Below are 12,263 nucleotides of genomic sequence, written 5' to 3'. Positions count from 1 at the left end.
GCATGAAAGATATGAATAGTATTATTTGTGGTTATAAAGTATCTAGCCAAACGATTTGGTTAGTCTTTGCTAGATTTGAGGCAAGCAAGATATAAAGCTCTCAATCATGGTGTTATGCATCGCCCTCCGACGAACTTGGCGCGCACGTACGTGCCCTACCTGACGACCCGGCCTTCTCTACGTTTTGAGCCACGAACTCCCGTGGGAACCAGTCTCCAACGCCTTGATATGCTCCTCCACTATCGAGCCAACAAACTCACCTTGTCCCCACGCGCAGTTCTCCTGCATGACTCGGATTCGTCCCGAACTCTACTCGCAGTTTCCCTGCGCACACACCTGCGACCACCTCGACACAATGTGACGCACACAGCTAAACACACATGCCATGATCATGCACATGACGCACGCATGCCATAGATGGGGTGGCTTATTTTCTAACAAGCTTCCCCTATGCCACTACTCCCCCTAAGCTAAACTAAAATCTCGACACCGATCCTGATGCACAGGATGCCGATTCTTCATCGACTGACGCAGGGAGCGCGCCTTCTTTATCTCCGAGGCCGCCGCCTCGATGCTCTGCTTCGATTGTCATCATTGTCCCACGGTCTCTGCTATGGCCTCCAGACGTGATGCTAACCATACAGTGTACTTCCATGCGAACGCCGACGCCACCACTTCATCCTCCGGTGACATATGATGTTTACCCCAGCAACAAATACCATTGACCCGACCGGCGACACACGCCTGGACACGAAGCCAAAGCCTCCGCCTCCGCTAAGGCTGCAGTGCGCGCACCTCCACAAACCGACATACGGCCTGAAACTTCAATGTGTCGTAGCTGCCAGTGAACCACCAGCACACCCCCTGCGACGGGAATGGATCCCTCAACGTCCTAACCTTGCTCTGATACCAATTGGTTGAGTCTAGCCGGAGGATCGCTCACACTCACGCATCGACGGAGGTAGAATGTGATGAACAGTGGACCCATGATAATGGCGACGAACGCCCCGACCGCCACAACGGTCTGTATGTTGGCTGTCTATTGATGCGGAAGCGCACACTTTGGCTCCCAATACACAATAATTGCATACCCTTTATAGCCACCTTGCGATGCAGCGTGCATGTATCGCCCTCCAACGAACTCAGTGCGCACATACGCGCCCTCCCTAGCGACCCGGCCTTCTCCACGTTCTGAGCCACGAACTCCCATGAGAACTTTCTCTAGCGCCTTGACGTGCTCCTCCGTTACTGCCGCCAACGAACTCACCTCTTCCCCACGTGCAGCGCTCCTACACGACTCGGACTCGACACGAAATCATCTCGCAGCTTCCTTGCGCACACACACACTTGAGAACACCTCGACACAACGCTACTCACACACCTGCGAACACCTCGACACAATGCTACTCACGTGGCTAAACACAGATGCCATGATGTAACATCCCGTAAATTTGTCTAATGTTTTTAGAGAAAAAATGTGGATTTTCAAAAAATTTGTATGGAGTGTAAATAGATAGAGCAAATTAAGGTTTAACTCTACTCATCCTTCTCTTCGTACAAATAAAATCAAATTAAATATAAAAAATTAAATGCTAGTGTGCAAAATATTTGAATCTTATTGCATTTATACCTCTATATTGTTTAAATTTATTTGGAAGATCTTTGGTTTCAATTTGATTGGATTTTAGTTTGATTTTGCTAATCAAACTAAAATAAAAAAAACTAACCTAAACCCCTAACCCCTACCGGGCCCGAAACCCGCTAACCTACAAAACCCAACCCACCTAACCCGAGAACCCCACCTGGCCTATTAACCCTGAGCCGGCCCGATCCACGAAACCCACCTGGCCTATTAACCCTGAGCCGGCCCGATCCACGAACCCCGCCTGCAGCCCAGCACCCGCACGTAGACGCGCCGCACGGCCCATGGCAGCCTTCCTGGCCCGCTTGTCACTGTGCACCGGCCGCCCCCTACCCTTCACCCGCCGGAGCTACTAAAAGGTGGGAGCCACCTGTCAGCTTTACCCCCTACCCCTCAACCTCTCCCCTCTCCTCTCACCAGCTCGCTCTGCCCGCGTAGCCCACCGGCCGCGCCCAGCATCGCTGACGCCACTGCCTGCCTCTGCTGTCAGCCACGACCGCCGCGCGCGCGCTCTCTCCCTGCGCCACACACCCAAACCCTAGCCACGGGGCCCTTGGATGGCCGCCACGTACGCCCACGCTGCGCCCATCCCATCGACGCCGTTCCTCAACGTCCGGTCCCGCCGGTGCCCTCGGCCGCCACCCATAAGAGCCACTTTGGCCGCAGCCCCCAAACCCTAGATCCCCTGTGGAATTTCCCCTTTCGTCTACCACCGTCAAAAGGAGAAGCAGAGAAGGAAGAGAAGAGGAGGAGAGCTGGCGGAGGAGGAGGAGAAGCACCGCCGCCGGCTCGACGCCCCGATCAACTCCACCGTCGAACCTACGCGGCACGGCACGGCCTCGAATCACCCCTATCTCGCCTCACCACTACACCAGGTCCGACGAGGCCAAGCCAATCGGTCAGTACCCGCCGCCGTCTCGCCACCCTCCTGCTGACGGTGTTGCTTGGACGCCGATGAGCCTGCCATAGATGGCCCTAGGATCCACCTCCCTCTGTTGTTTGCGACTGCAAGAGCCTGACACCGCCCCATCACGTAGCTGCAACCGCCATAGTCCTACCTCGCGCCGCCGTGCTATGCACGGCCACGCTGCGGCTATGGAATCCCAGATGCTCGTGCGCGTGCGCGTCACCTGGGCTGGGGAGAGCCAAGGTGCCACCTTTCGGTGTGTCGCGGGAAGCCCTGCTCACTTCCACCGCCATGGCCTCGCCAGCGCGCACCGCGCGAACGCCGGCCAAAGGCCATGCTTTTGGCCTCACCTATGCACGCGCACACACGCCAAGTGCCCAAGGCTGGGCCTTTGCCTTGCCTTGACATCGGGCGTCGTCGCCATCGCTGCCATATGTCGCCGCCGCCTCGCCGTGGCCCTAGTTACCGCGAACGCCAACACGACGTCGCGTTGGTGTCATGCCCGGACCGCTGGGACTTTCCATCGAGCACCTTGCGCACACACACCGCACGCGCCACACGGCCGCACACATGGGCTCACGCCACACCGGATCCAGGCCAAGCCGTAGCAGATCCAGCAAAGGCTGACAAGCGGGACCCAGCTGTAAGAGGGAAGGAGCAGCGCTACCACGTGGGCAACGGGCCGAAGCCGAGCCAGCCTGCCAAGCCATCAAGCAGGTGAGCTAGCCCAAGCCGAGCCGGCGAGCTAGCCCAAGCCGACCCTAGATGGGCTGCGAGCCAGCCTAGTACCGCTTTGAGCCCAGTTGCGCAACACATTTTTCTTTTTCTTTTCTTTTCCCGAGCGCTGACACACAGGCCCCATTGGTCAATGACACGCTGCCGTTTACAAGTGGACCCGATTGACCCCGTGGACCGTGACCGTTAACTGGCCCATGCTCCCGGGGATGACATCATGCTGATGTCAGCATGCCACGTGGCACGCCCAGAGGCTGTCATGTGTCCCTGTTTTTCTTTTTATTTTCAGAAAATCATTTTTTAATTACAGAAATAGTTTTTAACTTCAAAATTCATAATAAACCAACCGGAGCTCCAAAAATTATGAAATCAGTTCCATAATTTTTCTAAAAACATGATTTACGCATTAGAATAGGTTTTGAGTGCTACTTGGGTCTTATTTGATAGTTTTGTGCATATTTGCACTTTGGTCCCTATACTTATATGTAATTACGAATAGAACCTGCCACCGAGGAGTTGACCGAGGCCCACGAGTACCAGGAGGCCCAGAAGTTCTTCGAAGAACCACCAGGTTCATGCCCATCTCTGCCCTTATCTCCTATAGACATCGCATGCTAGATCTGCTGCCGCTTTACATACTGTTGAGTGAACCTGCATGATCCGTTTATATACCTACTCCTTGACCACCTACTCCACCAATATATGGTTTGGAGAATATGAGTGTGTTATGGGATACTAGGATATGGATATATTCTTGGCGTGAGTGGAGTACTATATGAGGAGAAGGTGGATAGGGTTATACCGCGGGAGCGAGCAATGTAACTCGATCGTTGATCGAGGGCTGGGGACATGTATTGGGCATGCCCTATGAGTACCTATGGCAGGTACAAGAGTTCCCGTTGTGGGAACAGATCCTCCGGGATCCGAGATAGTATAGGAGAGGTGTATGAGGGGCAATACCTATAATGGATGCCATTTGCGGATCGTTGCGGTGGAGACGCATTGTGACGAAGATGCTCGTTTCGGCAAGTAAGGACCGAGTTAGCTAGACCTAGTGACGAAACTTTGTCTGTGTGCACACCACTTATACTTTATGAGGAAGGATCCGGTCCGAGCCAGCTACGCGCAGCACCAAGCCTGCAGGAGGATAGAGATCAGTGCAAGGGGAGGGCCAGTGCTGGCATGAAGGGGTGTTGGTCCTCACGAGCCCCGACACGGCAGGGAGAGGCTTCATAGTCCTGGGACGATCTCTCACGGGAGATCGTACCCAGACCCGAGAAAGCAAGACGGTGGCCATAGCCATTGGTTTCGTGACAGTAGATTGGTGTCTCGTTATCTAGGAGGTCATTTCCGACTGGCTACGATTCAAGTGGCTCCAGGTGTACAACCCCTGTAGGGTGTAAAACTATACGTATAGCCACATACTCGGTTATGTACGACTCTCGATCCGGCTTCACTAACTAGATTAGGGTTACTTAACTTCTACCCCCCCTAGTAGTGTTTATCCTGCCGGTGTGCAGCTGAGGTACGAGGAGAGGGAGTTCTCGTACCGATTGGGTGAGTGGGAAGATCGAAGGAGTGAGTGATCCGGGAGTCCGAGGTGCCAGAATGGCCCGTGATGAGATGAGTTGAGTATCTTTTGAGTTACTTTTATGCATAGGAAACCCTTACCGTTCCTTGGCTAAAGTTTTATACCGATGCATCCACAAAGCTTGCATACGGATGGTGACGTGAATCTATCCCGTCCTTAGGGATAGTTTGGCAAGATGCAGGATTCGAGGAGGAGTTCAACACCAACGATGACGAATGGTATGACTAAGGCTCGAGCTACGCTCAAGTCTGCTTGTGGGAGAGGAGACCTAAATATGGAGGTCCCGAAGAATCAATTCCGCTGTCGCTTTTTGTTTGCTATGAGAATTCAGCCAACGGGCTTGTAATGGGAGAAAACTATTGAACTCTCGAGGATTATGTAATAATTAAACCTGTGATTGTACTATTTAAGTGGTAGGACTTCGATATTGTCTGAAATGACAATTCTGTATGTGACAGCGTCTGATCCAGGGACTATCACGACAATATAGGGAGTCTGGTTCGCCTTACGGGAACCCAGTTCGTTTCACATGATCACGCACATGATGCACACACACCACAGATGGCCGGATGGCATGGCTTATTTTATAGCTGTGATTAGATTCATTCCTTCACATGATTGGGGACTTAATCCCTTGGATTCACTCTCACAAGTTTCTTGACCTCTGCAAATATCTGTGATTGAAAGTCTCATCTGGAAGGTAGCATACAACTTTGATGCATAAAGAAATTCATTTTATTTTCCATTCATATGCACATCTATTTTTTATAAGAGGCTAAATCATGGTTGTTAAAGAGTACGGATGGAAGCGGATCGGATTCGCATAGCAATGGACTCAGATATTTTGAATATCCGTCTTTCTTTTTTCTTCCCTATGGATGTGGGTCGGATTCACATGAAAAATGGATTCGGATAGCTATCTTTCCGTTTCCATCCCTAAAGAGAAGTTGTGCTTTTTTTAAAAGAAAGAGACGTTGTACTTCAGTGACATGTGTAGATTGGTATTTGAACATCTATCCAAATGCAAAGAAATCAAGATGAAAATGGTATTTAGGTGAACACAACTCTTTTGTTTGCTGGCCAGTAGAGGCAGCACGACCAGCCTGAGTTGGAAAAGATAGGCCAAACACAAATTCATGCATGAACTGGACTTTCTGACAACCAGGGCACGACCAAAGCCCAATAGGAAAAACCACCTTATATGCAGAACACAATGCATGTCAGAAACAGGAAAATTTTGACCATTTTGGCATCCCACCCATATTTCACCATTTCGTGCCCAATTTTGACTCTGCTTTTTTTTTCCCAAGTATATATGCAGATCCTAGTTGTGCCTAGGGCTCTGCTTCTTTCCCAACCTTTTGACAGTTTGGCAATGGACATACAACTAAACCATCAAACCGTAAAGGCATTCACTTAAATTTCGTATGAGATCCCAACTTTCAGTAGCTTGCCATGGGGAATCGATAGCATCTTCTCTCCCTGCATGAAGTTCTTCCTTAGAAAGGAGTATATGTAGTTGACGACAATCTTCTTAAGGAGCGAGGACTGAGGCTTTGCCACCACCTCAGTCTCCCCAAGGATGTACACCACACCTTTCTCTCTTTCTCTCTGGATGAACTTTTGTTCCTCCTCAATCCTCGCAAACTCAGCGATGTTCATCTTTGATGCCTGCTCATCAATTATCATCAGTTTTCAATATACTACAATAGAACACACAAAAACTCAGTTAAGTTGGCCTGTTATATTACCTGAAACTGTGGTTGGCGGTTGCTCAGACCATTTGACAGTGTTGTGAGCTCTGAGAGGGACTGGGTTGGTGTGATCATCTCCTCAGCATAGATGCCATGCCGTCCAGAAGGCTTCCCCCGAGATAAGCTCTGGTCGTGAGAGCTTGGGTAGCTAATATTCTGCATCTCATTGGCAGAGTAGAGATTGACATCTCCTCGTATGTAGTACTGCAGAGACTCAAGAAGCGCATGTACAAAGCCTGCGGCCTCCTGACCAAGGGAGTCCCGGTACCCATACCGTGCCACACATCGGAACACCTTGTACTCCATGGGCTCTACTTGCCGGAAGAGAAAGCGCTCAGAAGCATCGACATGGGGAACATGCAAGTGCTTGATGGAGACAAAGATAAGGACCGAGTGAATGGTCGGGATCCTCTCGATGAGGTGAGGGAAGACAGGTGGGATGCCTTGCACTAGCTCAGTGTAGAAGAGGCCAACTCCAGCGACCCTCTTCAGATCATGGTGCTCGAGCAGTTCTTTAGCCCTTTTAGGGGACAGTGTGTGCTTCAGCTCGTACTTGTACCGTTCGGCATGGACGTAATGCCAAACAATCATCACCACCATCAAGACTGCCGACATAGCCACCGGGATATATGGTCCATGAGTGAACTTGTACAACACTGATGATAGGTAGATAGACTCTATTGGAATATAGATGATGAAGAAGAGCGCGATCCACCAAATACTGATTTTCCAGACCAACAGCATCACAATTGTCATCAGCAGCGTCGTGATGACCATCACAAGGATGACACAGATTTCTGCTCGCATCGATCACGAAGACACATGGTTAGAGAGATGATGCTTTTATATACAGTAGCAAGTGTTTTTTTTTAATGTTTGTACCACACTGTGTTCTTACCATGAGCTTTTCCGATAATGGCCGTTGTCTTGAAACTGACAGTCACGAGACAAGCAGCAACGCACAGCAGTAAGTTGACTTCAGGAAGATACAGTTGTCCGTGAAATCGCTTCGACGTGTGCAATATCCTGACCCTCGGGAAGCAACTGAGTGTTTGTAGATGTGAAACTGTTGCGAAGGCACACGAGATCATTGCTTGGCTTCCTATGATGGATGCCGCGATCGCCAAGATAAATGTCGGCCAAAACAGAGTGCCTGAATTGACAGCAACGAAGAGCACATACAACTCAGTAATGTTGAGAACAGTTGTTCATAATGGAATGAAAGATGTGTTATTCAAAATATATGCTTACTTGGAACTGATCTAAAGAAAATATCAGCAAAATGTTCTGGATGCTTCCTTAAGTATGCTGCTTGCCCAATGTAAGTGAGCAATACAGACGGCAGTAACCCAAAGCTAAAGCTTAACTGAAAATCAAGTTCCAAAAGTAATGTTGTTCAGTACGATGATAATATGTCTACTAAGACATAACGAGGACATATTGCTTCTCTACCACATATATACCTGAATAGATCTAATGCTGAAGTATCCCAGATTAGCAAATAGGGCTTCTGTTCCTGTAAAAAGTAAATGATACCTTACATGTTAGTACGTCATATATGTATGTGGAGAATATATTCGTCAGAGTGACATAAAAAAGAAGATCCTCCCTAATACTAGCTAATTAGATATTCTGAGTGATCCGGCTTGCTTGGTTAATTATGTGAAAGCTATTCGTGCCAACCTGTGAAAACAAGGAGGATGTCACCGAGCGAAACCCATCCTTCCTTCTTGTTTCTCCTGAAATAGTCGATGATGTATTTTGGGTTGAACGACCTCAAGACGCCGACGTCATATTTGATCAGGTTATATAGCCCGACTCCTCCAATCAGAAGCAACCACAGCAGGATGATTGGTGCGAACGAGTAGCCAACTTTGTCGGTTCCGAAGCGCTGGATTGCGAACAGAACTACCAAAATCGCTACGGTGATCCATACTATTTGATCTGTGTGAAATTAAGAAAAAAAACGTTTTGCATTAGTTGATCATAATACAGCTCGTTGACCGAGTCAGTATTTTTTAACTGATTAGCTGCAGTTAATGTCTTCTAAGCTTAAGTCATGATCTCCAGGGATAGTAAAATTCAGAAAAGATAGGATAACGATTTCTACCCATTTCTTTCAGAAAACAAAATATTCTCTACGCATTCTAATGCATAAACATGCATACATGTTTTCTTCTTATTACCTGTTGTCAAATGAGGCACCTTTTCCTTCAACCCTCCTACAGCTGACAGTACTGAAACATTTTTTTTAGGACAAATAAACAAGGATCAGTTGACGCATTGTTAACACCTCCACAGGTTTTGACAGTTATCAAAGAGGAAAAATTGGCGAGGAAGTATACCTGAAATAGAAGGGGTCAGAACAGCATCGCTGATGACCATCGCAATGGTAAGGATGGTTAGGAGGAAGAGCGAACTCTTTGCTGACTTGCTTGTCTCAAGCAAATGCTTGAGCCAATTAGCTCTCCTCAGTGTGGCCGACGGCTTCCCATGTTTGCTGTAACTGGAGACCAGTTCGTCCTCGGCCTGATGGTTAGGGATCAGGCTGACCTTGGCGTACCTCGATATCAAAGAGTAGAGTGCAAATGTTCCTCCTGTGTGGAACAACCAATACAATCTCGTTATGTATTTGGTAGATATTATCGGCCTGGGGAAGAAGAGAACTAATGGGTGTGCATGTGGAACGAAGCACTAACCATCCCCGTTGTCGTTGGCGTGGAGGGCGACGAAGACGATCTTGATGACGGTGAAGAGAATGAAGCTGTAGATGATGAGGGAGAGCACGCCGAGGATGTCGTCAGGGTGCCCGACGCCATTGTCGAAGGTGGTCGAGTAGACGTACAATGGCGACGTCCCTACGTCGCCGTACAGGATGCCCACGCACTGGAACGCCAGCCGCAGCGTCCTCCACCAGCTATCCTGCAGACACGGCACGCGGCAGGGGTGTGAGGTCGATCAGGTTGCAGGCGGGGCGGGTTGCGGCCGGCCGCAAAGCTGCTAAGCTTGTCGCAACAATTTTTTGCGGGTTCGTGACTGTCCACAAGAATTAATATGTGGGCAACAAATAGTTTGCGGGTCTTGTGGCCAACACTGCATATCCCGCATGACCCGCGTGTCTCTTAGCTTGCTTGCTCAGAGCATGAAAACAAAAGTCAAAAAAGAGCAATAATATTTAGAACAACTGTATGTCAATTGAATCTGGTTATCGTCTGACGCTGATGATTCCAAACGAGGCAGAGCTTCTCTTGGTACATCTGATTCCAGTAGTGCACTACTATGATCGAGAAGAAGAAAAAATGAAATTAAATCTCCCTGCTTCCCACAAAGTAGGACCAGAGAGATCGAGATCGAGGACCAGAGGTCATGAATGGCGAGATGGGGACTGAAAGGATTCAGAGATAGCAAGGAATTAATGAGGAAACTAATTCTTATTACCAGCTCTGATTAACCAGGGGCAGCCGGCAGAAGGGCTCATGGATTGATTCGCTCTCACCACCTCCTCTGCAAGAAGAACGCCGCGTCCGGGGTCGGCAGCGCGAGGAACGGAGCGACACACCGGGTGTGCACTGCGCCGTCGCCGGCCGGGGCTTCTCCCGGCGCGCTGCGCACACCACTCGTTCCACAGCCAGGCCCGCGGCGCCCTCGCTCGCGCGGCCGACGCCCTGGCTGGCGCCTAGCCCCGCGGCCTCCTAGCTGGCGCGGCCGGCATGCCGTGCCGCATCGCCCTGGCCGGCAGCCGGCAGCCAGCAGCCGCATCTCGCACCCGCGCGGTACAGATATGCACGTAGAGGATACAGGGACAGCTGTCCAAGCCAAATAACACAAAGGACCCGGAAAAAAAAGAAAAATTACAACCACACCCCTGGATCCCTCGCGAACCACCAGCGGTCGAGCTTCTCGTCGCCGGTCACCACCGCCGTCGAAGAAGACGAGCGCCCCCGTGAGCTGAAGAAGTCCCATCGCACATCGGCTTTTGTTGGAGTCGAAATAGAAGAAGCCATCGGCGGTCGCGCATCGACTGGGGCTACGCCACAACGCCTCCAGCTCCTGGATCTTGGATCGCCGTTGACGACCGCCGTCGCCACGGGAAACACGAGCGAGATCCAGCCGGCTACCATCCGCAACACCCACAGCACACCCCGCATCCTTGACGAAAAGGGCCAGGAACAACATCACCTGAAGGACGACGCAGCTCTAGCCCGGACTCCTGAACAAAAGCTCCCAAACTCGCCGGCGGCACCAGAGTGAAGCACCGCCGGGGCGAGGAGTTGGAGCATTATTCCACGACGTCGCCGCCACCACCGCCTCGCCGACAACGCCCGGAAACACAAACCGCAGAGGACCACCGCCCCCTCGGCAAACCCTAGCTCCACCATCTACTAATGGCGAGCAAACCCTAGACCTAGAACAACAGAAACCTAGACTATACACATCCGCACGGTGATTCCCAAATCCACCTCCATCTCCGGTGCCGATCCGGCCACCGGAGAGGAAGGGGATCAAAGGAATCGCCGCCGGAAACAGCGGTCGCCTGCTTTTCTCCCTTTATTCATGTAGCAACGAGAAAGAGAGAGAATCAGCAGCAAACTTTCGAGTTTGCGAACAAGAGGGATGAGGCAATGAGCGAGAGCCGACCACCGCTAGAGTTGTTACGGGTCTTGCGGGTTTCGCGGGTTCCATCTATTGTTCACGGGTTTTAGTGGCCAGTTCAATGTTGGGCCACAAGAATATTACAGCTGGGCCGCATTGGCCACAAGACCTATTTTTGCGGAGCGGGTTAGCGGGCTCGTTTTAAAACCCGCCCCACCTGCAATTTGAGAGGTCGATAATGGGTAACTGAAAACAATGTGCCAACTCAAACCACTACCTCTACCGTTGCATGAGTAAATAAACGAACTTGGTAAGATAAACGAACCTGCTGAGAGTGGCTGGCTGCGCCGGCGTGGTGGTCGCCCCTCACCGCCTCCCGGAACAGCGAGTCCTGCCGGTCGACGGCGGAGGACGGCAGCGACGGCGACGCCGCGTCGAGACGGCCGCTCTCGATGTCGTCGGCGTCGGCGACCTCCAGCCGGCGGTCGTCGTCCCCCTCGGCGGCGAGAACCATCACGACGATTATTCAGGAGCGACTGCCCTTGCAATGTTCTTCCTTAATTCTGCACCACTCTACATGTAGCAGCCTAGAGTCCTGTGCTCAATGTTCATGGCTCACCGCCTTTTATAGGCTGATGAGTTTGGGCTCGTCGATTCGGTCCACGTCGTTTCCGGGTTTAAAAACTGCAGCTTGCGCCATGACTTAACGCCAAGTTACCTTTCGAGAAGTTGATTATTAGTCTGCATATATCCCTATGACTCGGCAGCGAATGAGTTGCTTGCGCTGCGACCGTTTACTTCGGGGCGCGTCTCAACTGGAATTTTTAAGGACGCATCGCCCAAACTATGGCGCAGGCTCGGCAGCAGGGGCGGATCTAGAGGCTAGCTGGGCCGGATGGGTCCCAAACACCCTAAGATTCGGCCCAAAGATTCGGTCCACCCTAAGATAAGCCTATCATTTTTTTCATATTTGATCTTATTTGTTACTAACAGAAAAAATAGTTACTAATTATTTTTTTATGTAACAATTGATAATTGTAT

General features: G+C 50.6%; 1 protein-coding gene across 1 annotated transcript; it reads right to left on the bottom strand.

Moving 5' to 3' along the window:
• Positions 1 to 6,012: 6,012 nt before the first annotated feature.
• LOC120688558 (potassium transporter 21-like) lies at positions 6,013 to 11,857 on the bottom strand. The gene is made up of 10 exons (XM_039970914.1): positions 11,548 to 11,857; positions 9,329 to 9,551; positions 8,975 to 9,226; positions 8,816 to 8,866; positions 8,313 to 8,573; positions 8,093 to 8,145; positions 7,881 to 7,995; positions 7,528 to 7,782; positions 6,627 to 7,426; positions 6,013 to 6,546 (listed from the first exon to the last, which is right to left on the bottom strand). Exons 1-10 carry the CDS (start codon positions 11,734 to 11,736, stop codon positions 6,292 to 6,294), a joined length of 2,454 nt encoding a protein of 817 aa, XP_039826848.1. The 5' UTR covers positions 11,737 to 11,857; the 3' UTR covers positions 6,013 to 6,291.
• Positions 11,858 to 12,263: the final 406 nt, after the last annotated feature.

The sequence above is a fragment of the Panicum virgatum genome, chromosome 9N, assembly GCF_016808335.1.
Source record: "Panicum virgatum strain AP13 chromosome 9N, P.virgatum_v5, whole genome shotgun sequence".
NCBI lineage: Eukaryota > Viridiplantae > Streptophyta > Magnoliopsida > Poales > Poaceae > Panicum > Panicum virgatum.
The sequence above is the reverse complement of the archived record's forward strand: the minus strand, read 5'-3'. Positions and strand labels throughout refer to the sequence as shown.

Excerpts from the sequence above, each read along its gene's own strand:
- LOC120688558 (XM_039970914.1), bottom strand. The coding sequence starts at position 11,736 with ATGGTTCTCGCCGCCGAGGGGGACGACGACCGCCGGCTGGAGGTCGCC. Across the intron at positions 7,996-8,092 it reads TCAGCATTAGATCTATTCAG|TTAAGCTTTAGCTTTGGGTT; the intron begins GTATATATGTGG and ends CTTGATTTTCAG. Across the intron at positions 7,427-7,527 it reads CATTATCGGAAAAGCTCATG|AAATCTGTGTCATCCTTGTG; the intron begins GTAAGAACACAG and ends CGATGCGAGCAG.